General features: G+C 46.0%; 2 protein-coding genes across 3 annotated transcripts in view; one reads left to right on the forward strand and one right to left on the reverse strand.

Moving 5' to 3' along the window:
- LOC119181589 (uncharacterized) overlaps positions 1–3,243 on the reverse strand; it is a 35,144-nt gene extending 31,901 nt beyond the window's left edge. The window contains exon 1 of the mRNA XM_075875897.1: positions 2,272–3,243. Within this exon, the coding sequence (XP_075732012.1) occupies positions 2,272–2,819 (548 nt within the window). The 5' untranslated portion in view covers positions 2,820–3,243. The remainder of the gene's footprint in view (positions 1–2,271) is intronic.
- A 192-nt stretch (positions 3,244–3,435) lies between these two features.
- LOC119181488 (ADP-ribosylation factor 6) lies at positions 3,436–15,219 on the forward strand. 2 transcript variants are annotated; one of them, XM_037432742.2, is made up of 5 exons: positions 3,436–3,623; positions 4,072–4,176; positions 5,703–5,806; positions 8,878–9,076; positions 13,281–15,219. In XM_037432742.2, the coding sequence occupies exons 2-5, from the start codon at positions 4,095–4,097 to the stop codon at positions 13,421–13,423; spliced, it is 528 nt and encodes a 175-aa protein (XP_037288639.1). In that variant the 5' UTR covers positions 3,436–3,623; positions 4,072–4,094; the 3' UTR covers positions 13,424–15,219. The 2 variants fall into 2 exon arrangements, with proteins under 2 accessions (XP_037288639.1, XP_037288640.2); XM_037432743.2 differs by lacking the exons at positions 3,436–3,623; positions 4,072–4,176 and adding an exon at positions 4,388–4,647.
- Positions 15,220–16,553: the final 1,334 nt, after the last annotated feature.

Genomic DNA, 16,553 nt, shown 5'->3' on the forward strand with positions numbered 1-16,553 from the left:
CAAGTGATGGAGGAGGTGCATTTTTATCGGAGGTTGTTGTAAGCTATCACGGTTGAGTGCAAAATGGTCCACTAGACAAGTGCTGTCTACTACCCACAGACTAATGGGCTCATAAACAACATCAATCGTATTCTGAGCAATACTAAATCCATGTACGGAACATACAATCTGAAAAGTGCCAGTGGTACGTGCAGTGAAACCCGTGGATGTTGGTGCATTGTTAGTGCATTTTCGAAGCACAATGAATGCCTTTGGCTGTCCACACCCTAATCTGTGGTTCACCTCAGTGCCCGTACTGCAATTCTGGCACACTTTCATATCAACGTGAAGTGACTCAGCTCTGCGCACTGTCATTTGCCAAGCACTTGACATGCAGTGCACTGTTGGCACTACGATGAGGCACACGATGGCTTGTTGGTGACTGGAAGCTGTTATCATGCTTCGGAACACTCTATCTTGCATGACAATTGAATAGCTTATTTCACCAATACCCACGGAAAGTGTTCCTCGTACCAGGAGCCAGATGATCCCACTGTCATGTTTCAATCTATAAATATTGATACGAAGTGTGACTACCAGGAAAAACGAGGGAAGTGCCGGTAGAGAATGAAAGCGACGTTGCTTCTTCGGTGATCACGGTCTCAGTGCCCATTAGAAATCACCTTAAGTTACCTCGCCATACGTAACAATATGCAGAATCTGAGCATACCAAGTGGACCTGCAACGTTGGCATGGTGGTTAAGGCGCTCCACTGCTGATCTGAGTAGCGGGATTGAATCCCAGCCGCCGTAGCCGAATTTTTGAAAGAGCCGAAAATGCTTGAGGCTCGTGAACGTTAAATAACCTCAGATGGTAGAAGTTTCTGGAGCCCTCCGTTGCAGTCTCTCTCATAATCATATTGTGGTCTGGGGTGCAATTCTAATAATTATTATCATACCAAGTGGAACCAATTTTTTCCACTCATAACAAAAGTCAACAATACTGCCACAGTAACCTTTTTTTTTTCACCCTATGGACACAATCACATGAATGGCAGAGAGGGCTGCACTAGGCTCCTAGACGATGCTCGGGAGAAAGAACTGCCATGTAATGCTGTCCATTTACACCTAAGGTGCGCTAACATTAGACATCTCCAGTCACTGATCCGAACAAGAGCATGTCATCTGCAAACGGGGATTGGTTGCACCAATCGGGTGCCACCTCACCAATTGAGCAGCCACTTGTCATACGATGAGCACACTTCCCGAAAGAAGCAGCTAGTAAAAAATTTAAGACATGTTGGTGCTGTGTCAATATGTATGCTGATTGATTGATATGTGGGGTTTAACGTCCCAAAACCACCATGCGATTATGAGAGACGCCGTAGTGGAGGGCTCCGGAAATTTCGACCACCTGGGGTTCTTTAACGTGCACCCAAATCTGAGCACACGGGCCTACAACATTTCCGCCTCCATCGGAAATGCAGCCGCCGCAGCCGGGATTCGAACCCGCGACCTGCGTCAATATGTATGCTGTTTTTCTTACTATTTGTTGTGGACATTAATAAGCTGCAAATTTGAACAAGGTGTCTAGCAACAAAACAATTTTCGTTCACATATTCTGTTGTCTACTATTGAAGCCAGCAGACGTCTGCGGCCTTGACGTTGATGTCGATCATCAGTTATCCTTACATTATTTGTCATCTTCCTCTATCTACAGCAATGATACTGAATCCTGCCTGACACCGCAAGCCAAAAGTCGGACTCCACTGGCTGACACAAGAAGTACGTCCCAATTAACGAGACAAAAATTTGTATCAAGGCCACATCCAGTGTATTGAGTGGGCTGACCACATAGCTACTGTATCTTCTAACGACTGCAAAACTTAGTTTAACACTTGACTGATATTGCGCTACCAATTAATTTGAAGAAGCTTCACACAAATTAGCAGAGCCCAAGAAACGATGCCCGGCACTCTATGAATTTGTTGGGTTTGAGAAGAAACGGAACAAGTGGTCATAATAATTGATAACGTATGCAGACCTTTCTGTAGGTGCACGCCTGTTAAAAGTCCTGTAGAGCAATGCCACACAAGACTGATCTTAAATTTAAGCACAGTTACCTGTGCAGGGCCAAAACCGTACGACAATAAACTTTGTGTTTAAGCAGTGCTCCCAGCGACCATTACCAATCTTCACTCCAGTGGCGCCGCAAGGGTGGATGATACCAGCTTGGACGTCACGACAAACCTGCAACCAAAATAACAACACGGCCGGCAGGCCCTCAACTCACCGGGGAAGAAGGGCCAGCTTCTGTTCGAGCACCGTTTCCAGCCTCAACGCCTTTTTGGTCAAGTGGTGCTGGGGTCCGTAGAAGCGGTAACAGTTCTCCAAGATGAGCCGTACGTCGCGCACGACTTCGGTGATGCCGGCGTACGACCGGGAGTCCAGGCCGGCGCGCACTCGGCTCAGACACATGGGCTGGCGCACGACGCGCAAGTACGCGGGCCGCTGCTCGATCTCCAGGGGATCGAGGAAAGGCGCGCTGTACTTCCGACACGCCGGAGAGTCGAGCCAGTCTACGAGGCGTCGCGCGGCTTGAAGTTCGGGGCTTTCGTACACCCGCCGCCGCTCTTCCTCGAGCAACATGCTGGGCGGCATCTGCATCGTGTAGCTGTGCTCGCCCGTGCAGTGGTCGGCGGACAGGACGTCGATCACGTCGTACTCGCTGCCCGAGTCGTCATCGTCGTACCGTTCCCCGTCGACGATCGCTCCGACGGCGCCTGGCTGTGGCGGCGGCGGCAGCAGCGAGCATTGGAACGACGTCGCGGCCGCATTCATCGCGTAGCCTCGGGTCAAGCAACGCGGGGGCCGACCGAAACACCGCCGACGGCGCGGCGGCTAGCGATGCCGCACGCGACGGCTCTGCGGCACGACTCGCAACTGACACCGACTCCTCTTGTCTCACCACCACCACGGGCCCGCTGAATCAATGGTCCCAACTGGAGGGGGGGTACACACACTAGTCCTGTCTCAACGAGGCTTGGCCCACGGAGGCCCAAGCGCACAATAGACGGGACCCCATGTCGACGTCGCGCACTTCCCAGCCGACCACGGTGGACGTGCCACTCGCTGCACAAGGATTCACTCCAGGGATGTCTCACGGCATCATCCACCACACAAGCACAGCTCTTGTACACACGCTAAAAAAAAATCTCTATCGATTTACTCGCAGCGTTTTCATACCCGAGCTTCCGGATCCGGATGCTAGTGAGTCGGATTCGAAGCCGTCGAAGCAGCCAACGCAATCCGATGTTTTTTTGTTTTTAATTTCTGCTAGAGCAATTTTCGCGAACAATTTCATCGACGCACCAAAATTTCCTTGGCGCACTATACTTGTTTTTATAAACGTGGACGTCATTGCAACAGCACGAAGAACAAAAAAAATAATTATCAAATTTTAATGGTTGTTAAACAGTAATCGGAACTTGTTTCCGTTTTCTCGTGGTGGCGACGATCGAGGTCGCGGTGTAGAATATGGCAGGAGCTACTCCTCAAAGTACAAATTACCAATGAGTTGATTATGCGTCTATTCGTTTGACGCGGCTATTTGTTCGGGCCCCCACGTTTATTGGAAGACGCCGCGTAAGTACACGCATCGTTTAACTCGACGCGGTTCGTTCTTCTTTCAATCTGCCGGCTCGGCGTAACTCGGAAAGGGGCCGGGCATTTAGGCCTAGCCTCAAGCTCGGCGGTGAGCGTGTGACGATATGCCGCCGCGGTGCCGATTACTCACGCCGTCGGCGGCCCCTTTTTTCTTTTTTTTTACCCTTCGAGCCGCCGACCGGCGGCGCCTATCGCTCGATCTGCCGAGCTGTGCTGCACGCCCGAGGAGCTCGAACACTGCGCTCGTCAGTGGTTCAGACCGCGACAGGAGACCCGTGCGACGATATGCGGTGCTGCCCGCAACGCCCATTCAACGGCTTGTTCGCTCACTGCGAGATCGCCCTGGGGCTCTGACGTCCTGGGCAGCATCGGAGCGTGGCGTCGCCGAAGCAGGTGTTTCTCTGCAAGCCCCTCCCTTCTATTGCAGGTAACGCGGCCCCGGCGGCAAACATGGGGAAGCTCCTGTCCAAAATTTTCGGGAACAAGGAAATGAGGATCCTCATGCTGGGCTTAGACGCCGCCGGAAAAACCAGTATCCTTTTTATCACCTCCATCTGTGTGCTAATCCTTGGCGCCGCGTCCATGTGTCCTTCGCCTTCTTCTTGAGCCGGTGTCGATGAAAGTCGGTGTGTGTACGCGACCTCGACGGACCGCTGCTTGCACGCCGGAAGCGGTTTGTTTTTGAGATCGTGCGCGAGTCCTTAAATGGTACAGTGTTTGCATTCCGATCGCGGAGGGTGTCGCTTCGGATTTGTAAGCTGCTATTAGAAGCTTCTCGCGTAAGAGGCGCTTTCGCTGCATAACGTGCTTGACACAGCTCGACGCTGAGAACATCGCTATTTGCATCTCTGACCTGTCTGAGCAGCTGACGCTCTGTAATTGCGCCGTCGTACTTCATCACGCCGAACCGTGCCTCGAAACAGTGTGACATTTAGTGAGCATAATGTCACTTTGGTGTGTGATCAGTGGAATCTAATGGCTTGTGTACTGCATTGTGGAATCGGTATGTTTCATAATCTGGCGCGCGTCGATCATTGTGTGCCATCCCCACCATGCATTGATATGCTAGCTAGGAACATTAGTAATCAAAATCGCTGCGGGAAAAATGACGACTATCGAATCGGACAATACGCAATGGAAGAGCTGAAGTACCTTGCTGTAGCGCCAAAGTCTAGTTGTCACTTTCATGCAAGTAACAAGTTAAAGGGCCGCTAAAGAGCAAAATGGTTTTGTTACATCAGTAAATTTCTCACTCGCAGTTCCAAAATCAAGCTTGCTGCAATAACAAACATGGTGAGGAAACTTCTGAAAAAAAGCCAGCTTGTAATGCCACATTGGAGCTGCCACGCCAAATTTAGCGAAGTTGCAGATTTAGACACTGTGTACTAGGTCGTACATGATTCCTAAATGCTATAGATGAAGATATTGTCCTCTGAGGGGGGCTTTAGTCTTGACATATTAAGTGTCAGAAAATTTCGTTGAGCCAATGTCAGCAAGTTACAAAAAGTGTACTTTGAAATTTGTGACGTGTTGATTTGCGTGCAGAATTTTAAAATTGAAATTTAGCCCTTGATTTTCTCCTCTACCAGGAAACCTATGGGGATAACATCATTCACCATTTTCAGGAATTTGCAAGGTGGCTTTCCTGCAAAGTTAATTTCCCACCAGAAGGTCTTGTTCACAGACTGCTTTTCTCACTCATTCTGTTCTTGCCTTCCCCCACCACCACTCCCTTCTTAACGAATGACGGGTGCCTTGTCCACCATGCGATCCGAGGGTTCGTACGAGGACCACACAGTAATTGTTGGGGAAAAAAGTTTCGTCGCACTCGCGCGCCTTCACTTGAATAGGAGTGGTAAAAGCACTGTAAGCGAGAAAAGCAGTCTGTGCCTGAGAGTTTGGGTTGGAAAACAACCTTGCAGGTTCGTCGATTGATAATGGAATTCTGAGAGTGCAGTTCTACTATCTAAACTGATTCGCGGGTTCACTTTAGTGTCCCTTTGATGTGATCATAGTGTGCATTGTGTATCGTTCCTTGACTCATTGCACGCACCGTAGCCATCTTGTACAAGTTGAAGCTCGGACAGTCGGTCACAACCATTCCAACGGTAGGCTTCAACGTTGAGACTGTCACCTACAAGAACGTCAAATTCAATGTCTGGGTGAGTGACACCCCTGTCGTGGTGAATTGTCCACGTACTCCAGTTTGCACGTGTTCAGATGGTGCGTGCCTGCCTTTTTGCATATTTCCGCTCAGCGAGGAACTCTCGGCTGTCCGCAGTTGGGCTTCCATTGTTCTTTCATTCGCATAAAAGCAAAAAGAAGAGCAGTTAATAGTGCATACTGTGAATTACTATATAGCAACATCTGGCAGAGTGCGTCGACATCGATTGAACATAGTTGAAAAAAAAAAAAAGTGAAAAGCGATTGTCTGCCTAACAGTAGAGTCATGACACGAAAAAAAGACTGCAAGAGTATCTGTGTAAAACTTGAATGCTATTTAGAAAAAATCTTGAAAGAGATTCTTTGAATCTCTTTCAAGAGAACCTTTGAAGCTTCGGACTTCATAATATTCGTCACCTTTGATCGAGAATTTGACTCTGGACATTGCTAGAATTGCTTTTTCCTTGTCTCCTTTCTGTGGAATCGGTGAAGTTTTCCTCAAATTGTTGCATCGCCATTGATTCATTGGTCACAAGTTTAAGGTTTATGAATCTTACACCACTGTACCAATCTTTATCACTCTAAATTAACCAGAAACTGATTACTAATTGCTCAGAAACTTCTTTGCAAGGCTCCGTACGAAATTGCTCTCATGGTAATTTTGTACTAAACTACATTGTGACTGGCATCAATCTGCACCTGCAAAACCAGCGGAGCGCGTTCATGGGAGGGGAAAACATTTGTTCCCTATAGTGGAATCTGGTTAATACGTTTTTGATGCGAACAGAATAATAAACGCACTATGCAAGACTTTTATTTAACAAAATGGCTAAACAAGAGAGAGGAGGGAAATATGGATACTTCTTCAGAAAATCACTTTTATTCAGCAATGTTTATGCCACACTTCCCTCTTTTCATCATTGGATGCCTTGGCCATGCATGGCAGCAATCATTCCGCCATGAATCCGATGCTGCTGTGAACTCAGTGGCTATGCAACGTGGTTTAAGCTAGTGTGCCTAAGAGTAAACTTGCGATATATATATATATATATATATATATATATATATATTGGTCAAGATCTACTTTCACAGTAGTATTATCCAATTCTGGGCAAAAATGTGGTTGCCTCAAAATGTATTATTTCGAAGGGACGTGTGCTGGGATTAAAAAAAAGCATAATAACAAAACAAATGTATTATGCAGGATCAAATTAGCCAGATTTAACTGTATATGAAACTTGTATTTTGCCTGTCTAAAATGGTATTCTGCCTTGCACTAACTCACCTGCATGGCTGTCATCTTCTGTGTATCACATTCATCCAGTGTTATAAGAAAAAAAATGACTGAGGATTCCAAGACAAGTGAAGCCAGTGTTTGTCTGTTTTCATCCAGCTCACGAAATTTTTCAGGTTTCGCATTTTTATTTCATCGTCGTGTTGATGCACGCATCTGTGCACTCTCTTCATCGGTGTTCACGTGTGATGTGTGCATGTACATCTCAGTACCTCACTTGTTCTTAAACCCGAGATTGAGAGTTGACCATGACGGTCACATTTACACACACTTGTACCTGTTCTATGCTTCTCATTCTCTTAGCGGTGGAGAGGCCCTAATGCAATGACGCCTGCCTACTTATGTGTAGGTTCACTTTGAAGAAACTCTGGGTGTTCAAAATGAATCCTGCCTCATGGTTCTAGCATGTCAAGCCCCAGAGTTTAATATTGTCAATTTCTCCTAATGGCTCCTGCCTGATTTTTCATGTGACGTTCTCTTTTGCAGACAAGCAATAGTGAAAGCTCGTCAATGCGAATTTCGCGGGGACTAGAAAAAGTGTTGGAATGAACCAAGCGGTGAATATCGAAAGTATCAAGAAAACAATGAAGAAATGTCTATTAATTACACCAATACATAATTCATCTTTAGAATATGTAAACTTAGTAATTACCTTTAATGAGGGCAGTGCAAAAGCCGCAACTTTCACAACTTGCAACTTTGTTCACACAGTGTATGCGGCAAGATTACTACGTCTTGACACTGTAATGCCCACTGTATCATATTTGACACATTGAATATGATACTTCAATACTGCTACTAAAAGCTACCATAGGTGTCATAAGCAGCTACTGCAGATTTGACATGTTATGAAAAAGGTAGTGACCTACATATTATTTCCAATTAGCACTAAATAACGTACGACTCAAACAAAATTTTATTCTTATTTTTCTTAAAATGAACTCTAGAAGAAGAGTAAAAATAGTGAGCGTTGTCTCACAATTTTTTTGAAGGCATAACTGTTGCTGGGCATTACAGGGTTAACCTGAAACATGCTCTGAATCCATGCCTTATTACGTACCAACAACTCGATTATGGATGGCAACTTCACCTTTCTAAAGACTGAAGGCCCACAGCCATATTTGATCTCTGCGAAATTGGTCTTCATTTTTTGTGTGTGTGTGTCACACGTCTACGGTACTTTGTGCTTGACATGCTCCAAGGAGCACCCGAACTGATTGGGTTGAGACCATATGTAACCGAATTAGCTAGAGTTTGATGCTATTAAACAGTACATACTCTGGAAGAAAAAGACCTGAGGGCACATCCAAATGAACTTATTTTCTTAATTAATGACTGTCAAATTAATATGAATTAATGTTAATAGTTGATGACTGGCATTCAATGCCTCATGAGATTTTTTTCGGCTGACAATTTTACTATATGGCTGGAAAGTTATCTACTTGGTGATTAGAGTGTTCAAATGTGTTATAAATTTCGTTGCTGTTTCGCAGACATGTGACCTCTGTTAGCGTATATATGCATGTTTTTTGCAGTTTTTATGTTTCTTTTTTTTCACATTTTTGCTGTTATGAATCACTTGATGTTTCTTATGCCCCTCTTGCCTGGACCGATATGCTGGTCTGCAGTATGTTTAAATAAATAAAACGAATTTCTATTGTGTAGTAAAACTAGCTGGAGCTCCCACAGCTGGCGAACGAGTACTCAACTGGACTTTCGGGGCACTCTACAGGAGCCGTGACTCGACAGTAGACGTTGTTGCTCTCTCGTCCTCAGGATGTTGGCGGTCAAGACAAGATTCGTCCCCTGTGGCGGCACTACTACACGGGCACGCAGGGACTAATCTTTGTGGTGGACTGTGCCGACCGAGACCGCATCGACGAGGCGCGCCAAGAGCTGCACAAGATCATCAACGACCGCGAGATGCGCGACGCCATCATCCTGGTCTTTGCCAACAAGCAAGACCTGCCCGACGGTGAGCGCCTCTTTAGTATTGACTGCACTGAAACCACGTCTTCTCACACACTCCAGTGACATTGAAGGGCCACTCACCAGGTTTGACAATTTTGAAGTGACAAGTGTAATGCGTAGATGGGGCATTCACGATCACGGCTGCCAAAACTTGCAATGCTGCGCGCTGTGGACATGGGTCAAATTTCAAGATGAACACTGCTTCTCCTTCCTTTCGCGGGCGCGCACCCAGAGAATGAGGGCTTGATGTGCACGTATGAATGGCCCAATGTACATGGCATTGCCATGACGTTAGTCCTCTACATAGACCACTGTGCTCTGACGTTGCCAACAGTGGCACGTGACATGGCAAAAATTATTTAACACGACATGCGTAATTTATGTTACTTGTAGCTTGAAGAGATTAATAAAACTGTAGGTAAATAATCGAGATGCAATAAGGGAATGTGTACATATTTCCCCCCCCCCCCTCCCCCCCGTGAATTGCAACAAGATGCAGGGCTAATGTGCCGGCGTTTCGCATGCGTCTGGTTCCTGTGGCCACCGCATCGAGCTGACGACAGCCATGGAAACGAAAGCAACGCTCCTGCTAGCTACTTTACTGGTGGAGTAGATGAGCACTAATTGTGCTCATCTACTCCATTGCATCTAAGCCAGCATTTCTAAACCAACGAGCAGAAACAGGCAGTAGACCACAATATAACGCTGGTCAAAAAAGAAAACCGCTTGCGTGCTTGGTAGTTGGGCTTGTTTGGGCACGTCATGCTTACTTGACCTCTTGGTCGGATGCCGTAGAGGGTAGGGAAGAGATTTGGCTTGTGAAGGCTACGCGGTAGAGCAACAAGCGTTTTGAGCTTGCCTCCTCTCATCTTCGTTTCGCGTTGCTTCAAAAAGCAGTTTTCTCAGCTCTTAATGAAGAGGTCGAAAAAAATTTTTGTTGCAAAATGCTCCTCATTGGACACTCAACAACTTCCAAAGTCTTACTAAAATTTGTTATGGGGCCTGGTGAGTGGCCCTTTAAAGGTAGCACTGTTGTAAAGCAGGGTTGCAATTTGTTTTTCACAGGCATCACAAAGATGTACCAGCCTAAAGTTTTGAAGTTGGAGCCATTTAAACAGGCTTGTTCCTCAGTGAAAATTGGTACTTATCAAGTATCACTGGAGTTCCACTTCGAAAATATTTAACTGTTTTCAAACTTCAAAAATATTTAACTCTCCTTGTTTCTTCCTTTTAGCTGTAATATGTAATGGCAGGCCAATCGTTTGTTCATAATGGGGTTAAGCCTTCCATTACCTTGCAGGTTGCCACACTTGTGATTTGCAATAGTAATTAATTGTGGCAGTGCACATCGCAACAAACATGACAGTGGTAAAGTATGTGCTAGTGTTCATCTATTATGTGTTTGTTGTCATTCTTTATACATCTGTTGCCACTTTTCATTGTATTTGTTGTTGACAGGCTTGTGTTGGTGCAATTTTTTTTTCCACATGCTTAGTGTTTGCTCTGGTTTATCCTTGGTAGATTTTTATCGAGAAAGGCAACTTACACCAAAGAGTGCCAAACACAGGGTTGCTGGTTGACTTTGTTATAAGCAATTACTAAACTATTACCCTTCAAAAAAGTACTATCCTACATAGGCTAGGTGCTCAAATGTGTGCACCAAGACAATATACTGAAAGCAAAAGGAGTGGTGCAAGTGATATTCAGAAAGTCGCATTTATTTTGAAACGCTTTGTGATTGCAACTGAGCCACGAGGCTGCAAAAATACACGGGCAGTTTTTCAGCAATGATATCATCGCCTGTTTTGTTGTCAGAATGCCACTATTATACTTGCCAACTCTCTCTAATTTTACGAATGCTAACTCAAATCTCCCTATAAGTGGCAGTCACAGCAAAGGAACTTCGTTTTTAGTTGTTGTTCTGTCACTTGCGTATACGTCAGCCTTTTCTGCTGCGAGTTGCGATGCTGTGGAAGTTCACTCGCCGCTACGCTTATAGTTTATTGTAACCATACCATAGAGTGCCACGCATCTTTGCGAAGGGTGCCTGCCGCGAGACCCGCTGACCACTGTATACCGAAAGTAGGCGATGGGAAAGGTATCACAACTTCATCTGTCTGCCTTGGCCTCTGCATATTGTATGCTAGGCCTACGTCCCTTGCCTCAGTTGTTTGTTACGAGGTTGTAGCGGTCGTGGTGGTTGTGTGTTCCCCCAGTTAAAAGACTGATGACGGTACCAAAAGTAAAGTAATAGTACTTGCAAGTGTTTCTGGACTCATACGCAACCGAGTTTCCGTGCTTTGTGATGTTGTGGAAAGGTGGCAAGTACGGATTCTGTACCACGTGCGCCTGTGATATAAGCATTTCGCTCGGCGGCAAGGCTGACACATCGCTTCACAGAAACATTGGAAGTTTTTTTCAAAAAGGCTGCCAAGACAGTGCGATCTGCGCAGAATGCCTATCCACAGGATTTCTTAGGAAACACAACTTGCCGCAAAGCGTAAGTGATCACGCAGGCCTGTTGTTTTGGAAAATGTTGCCAAAGTGCAAGGACGCGAAGTGGTACTTAAGAGAACAACTGCCATCATCTGGGGAAATGACTGCAGTTGCAGAAAACACTATGGTGGGGGCTCTGAAACGCCATGCTTTCACAATTGCAGTGAACGCAGGCAATGACAACGCGTCGCCATTGTCACGGTCTCAATTATGTCTTTTATGCCCCCCTCCCCCTCAGCGGCAGTCTCACGAATTTACATGCTGCTAGGTTGGCAGGTATGGATAGTGGTAGTAGTTGGTTCTGTTGCGCAAAGGTGGGCAAAATGCTTCGATACTGCCCAGCCCTGCTCTTGCGTCATTTTATGTTTTTTGCTAATGTTTTATGTCGCTCTTTATTTTCATGTAGCTGCATGTTTTTTCAATTTTGAGATTCAGGAGTGGTGTTGAAACCTCATTTCCTCTCAACATGAAGGACTTTATTTTAGTCTATATTCATGAGAAGCGCATATTATTGGCTATAAGTGTAATTGATTCCATTTGTTATGTATTTATGTTTTTAAGTCAAAGATCAGATGACGAGACAGGCTTTGTCAGTCGGTCCAATGTTCAACAATTGTCACCAAACAAAAAAAAATTCAGTCGCAACCCTGAAGTTGAGTTTTGTTGCTACATAACCAACTTGACCACTGCATATCGCCTCATCTCTGTTTTAACTTTTGAGAATTTTTATCAGACGTTATTTACTAGTGACTGCAGTTGTAGTTTCACCAGTGTGTGAAACTAACAGACTGATAGAATACTTCATAGCTGAAATACGTGATAGTGACCATTCGTTTTTGATCAGGTTGCTATGCTCGCGGACAACTTTTCGTCGCAATAAAGAGGAAGGTAGGAGGTGCAGCTATTGCACATGTACTTCTCCGCAAAGTAGTCCAGTACGGCTCGCTCTTCGAATGACGCCCGTGTTCGAATAATAACATTGCATACCACCTGCTTCATCTGCTTAGACAGTAGTTTAAGTGTGAAATTCGTTGCTTCTTCGGCGAGTCGTTGGAACAGCTGCAGAGTGACAAGCACTCCCTTATAGACGAAGACCCCATTTTGACTGTGAAATGCTCATAAAACATGTAGTGCTTTCACCCATGCAAAAACATGAAATGACACTGCCCTAAGACAAATATGAATTACTCCGTGGTGCGTGCTGTCGCTCTTTATAAACAGCATACCACAGAAAATAGTTCTATGATTTTTTTCGGCGGAAAACGCTCATGCAATTGTGGGGCTCTGTTGTTCAGTGGTGACACACGCCCACTTTGGTTACTTTCCTTCAATTCCAAGAAAAGTTGGTAAACACACACTCATCGTAAGGCAAGGCGCGCAAATACGGACACAAGGGAAGCGAAAAAGACAACACAGGCGTAGCGTCCGTGTTATCTTGTTCTCTCTTGTGTGTGCACGTTTGCACATCTTGTAAAAATACAGCACTTCGATGTCTAATGGTGTCTGAGAAAAGACTCGGAACTGAGTATCTATGTCAATGAGCGTGGTGTATCTTTACCGAAACATCATCTTCCCGTAATTCCATGATGCATGTGACTTCCCTACTGGCGGCGTGAGCATTTTTACAACATGCCTTGGCTGCTTTCATGATGAATCCGTAGCAGCTAGCTCAACCTTGAGTTCTTGTAAACAAATGGGATTGCAATCCGCAGCCATGAAGCCGCACGAGATCCAAGAGAAACTCGGGCTGACGAGGATCCGCGACCGAAATTGGTACGTGCAGCCAGCATGTGCCACGACGGGCGACGGACTCTTCGAGGGTCTCACGTGGCTCACGTCAAACCACAAGTCCTGAGGCCGACGGCATCGAAGACGGCATTGCAGAAAAAATTCCCGCCGCGTTGCCGTTGCCAGCGTCGCCATCGCCGCCACCGTCATCGCCATTCACCACCGGTGCGGTGCCAGGCAAGGAGGACGCCTGAGCGACAGGCAGGCTGGCTCTGCCGGAGGGGGGAGGGGCGGGCCGCCCGGGGTTCGCTCAACCTCTCCTCCAAGTCATCGTTGCCGTTTGCGGACCAGCCACGATGGGATCCTCGTTTTCCTAGTGCCGCTTTCTTTTTTTTTTTTCGCGCTCGTTTTTGTATACTGCCACTGTAAAGTTCAGTCGTCAAAAGAACAGGCAGGGTCTCGCCCCTTGCTGTTGTAGGGGGCTTGGAGATGTCTACGTGCCGGTACTGTTTGCCCCCATGAAGCTGCCTTGTCCCTTCTGTTGTTTTTTTCTCCTTGTTTCTTCCTTTTAGCTGTAATATATATGTGTGCAAGTGCTGTTGAGAACAGTGATGCTGCTGCAACAGTGGACACTAGTGCATATCTCTTTTTTTCCTTCAGTGGTGGAGGACGTGGGAGGACCTTGGTAGGGGCCCACACTGCTTTCTTTTAGAATGTTTGGGGCACGTGCTGGCGCTGCAACAGACTCTTGGAGGGGCTTTGGCGGGTGGGGAGACGAGAATGAAAGAAAAAATTGAGTGAACTCTCTTTTTGTCCCGCTTTGTCGTAGACTTGTGCGCTTGTTTTGGAGGGGCGTCTCGGCACGCAAATATGCATTCACCGCAGTTCTTTACTCCTTGAAAAGTCAGAACTTGACACTGAAGCACCACGACATGCCGTTATGCGCGACACGGAAACAGTGTCTTGAGGAAAGCATCTCTGGAAACATTGCGACGAAGTGCTCTTACCGCCAGCGGTGGTTGTAAAGGGGGGGGGGGGGGGGGGACTGGGATTTTCCGAGAACGATGTCGGGCCGGAGCTCAAAGTGGGGGATACTCTTGTGTCTGGTGGGGACCTTCTCAATCTTTTCCCCTAGACCCTGTCTCTACCTCCTCTCCGAACACGGGCCACTTTGTGCAGGCAGGGCGAGGGGGACCGGTTCCGTTTGTGCCTTTCTGGGTGCGCCACACGACGAAGCATAGACTTCCCCGCGAGGGATTCCAAGGAGAAAGGAATTCACAGACACGCGAGATGCAGCGACAGCTAGCAAGCAGACCACTACCACTCCCCTGCATTTAGTCCAGAAGGGTTGGGGGAAGGGGACACTGTGTCCTCCCCCACCGTCCTAGTGTCACCCAAGTTTTTGTGTCACACCGCTACCAGGCTTTTAGCAGGCAGGCTGCCTTTTTTGGTTTGTTTTTTATATTGTTGGGTTGTACATATCGGTTTTCAACCAGTGGGCAAATAAAACTTTGTTCCCGAGCTTCCAACAGCCTGTGCATGCCCCTCCCCCACGGCTTTTTGCAATAGAGGGCATGGCCAGGATAATGTAACGATTCTGTTCCCATAGTATTGTATTCCTTTGTTCACTTGGTCAGTTCAAGCAACACGACGATGTCCATGTTATTATCGACTGCTTGAAAAGTTAAAAGGAATCCTTACATTATTTTGGCCCATGTTTGAATGTGTGTTCAGCCAGCAGCACTGTCAACTGTGGCGTCTTAAAGAAGACTGCTTCCTGTCTGCATATTACAGCACCGTACATGCCTCAGCATCACTCACCACCTAGCATCGAACTCTTAAGTTAGGGCAGACCAACAAGTTGTCTGAAATTTGTTTTCTTTCCGGAAGCCCTAAATAATAAAAATGTCATATTTATTATCACTTTTGGCTATGTGACTGCGTAATTTGTGTGTGCACAATTATAGACTGATCATAAAAAGCTGCGAAGTGAACTCGTGTGCATCCGTTAGTAGAGCTCAGCCACAAAGTTTGAAGGGGCATCGGCGCTTAGATGAACACAAACTTAACAGCTCATCAGCACGGAATTCTCCAAAGTTGACCGCATCAGAAGAAATCACGACAGCAGATGCACAGAATCTCAAAGAGCATGTTCACCTTCATATTATTAGAAAGTGCTAACCTTCCCCCCAAAATTTTTTTGTTGGGATAGTGGGACGGTTTTTTTGTTGGGGAAGTCCTGCCAGCATTGATTGCAAGAATGACGAAAGACATTCTGAAACAAAAGTCTGAAAACAATTTTCAGCAGTATATTACAATTACCACCAATCCCCAGCTGCTGTTAACAGTTGGTGTGCCTGCCGTTCCTATGAGATGATGGCGTGCTGGCCAAATTGATCATTCCCAATCTGATGCCTCGGATATATTAAGATCTTGAATAACAAGTGTAGCCAAGCCACACTCCCTTTTTACTACACTCGATAAAGAGAGCAGAAAATAATTGACCAGACTTGAATCCAGTTGACCATCTTCATAAAGCAAAGTATTCCTTGTTACGATTGGGTGACGAACCATGTGAGTGTGCATATCATGTTTTCCATAACATTGCTATAAGTAAGAAGCAGCAATCATTCCCAAAAAATGAACATCCAAGTCAAACCAAAAGCAATCCTGAAAATTATCAGCTTACAATGAGGTTTTTGACAAAATGCTTCAATCAAGTAAACATTAGCAATGTACACAGGCTGCGCCTGTTGCGGATGAGCAGTTTGAGCTATGGTCTCCTGGAAGCATACAAACATTTGCGGTTTGGTTGCTTTCTGCCAGCTTGGTGGCAGTATGGAGTTTTCAGTCAATTGAATCGGGTAAGCATTGCCAAAGTAATGCTCTTTTATATCATTTTGTTAAGCAAGCTCTCGAAAATTTCTTTTGCCGTTGTATATTGTTAATAGCAGCACACTCCAGCATGTTCCAAAAGTTGAGAAAATGTCGCGACACCCTTATAGTGAAAAAAAAGTGTTTCATTGCATGTGCACAACTTAAGAACTCTATACACATCACACCTGACCACTGACGCAGTCTCATAATGCTGGCACATTGAACAGCGGTAACAAAATGTGAGCAACATGCTTCCAGCAGCGAGCATGTGGTGACCATGCGTGCAGAAGACCAGGCATCTCTGCTAACTTAGCTTCTTTGTTTCTACAGGTTGCCAAGTGCATGGCATTGATGGTGTGAATTGAAACAGTGTGTCCACA

The sequence above is a fragment of the Rhipicephalus microplus genome, chromosome 10 (genome assembly GCF_043290135.1).
Source record: "Rhipicephalus microplus isolate Deutch F79 chromosome 10, USDA_Rmic, whole genome shotgun sequence".
Lineage (NCBI taxonomy): Eukaryota > Metazoa > Arthropoda > Arachnida > Ixodida > Ixodidae > Rhipicephalus > Rhipicephalus microplus.

Excerpts from the sequence above, each read along its gene's own strand:
- LOC119181488 (XM_037432742.2), top strand. The coding sequence starts at position 4,095 with ATGGGGAAGCTCCTGTCCAAAATTTTCGGGAACAAGGAAATGAGGATC. Across the intron at positions 4,177-5,702 it reads AGACGCCGCCGGAAAAACCA|CCATCTTGTACAAGTTGAAG; the intron begins GTATCCTTTTTA and ends CACGCACCGTAG. Across the intron at positions 5,807-8,877 it reads ACGTCAAATTCAATGTCTGG|GATGTTGGCGGTCAAGACAA; the intron begins GTGAGTGACACC and ends TCTCGTCCTCAG.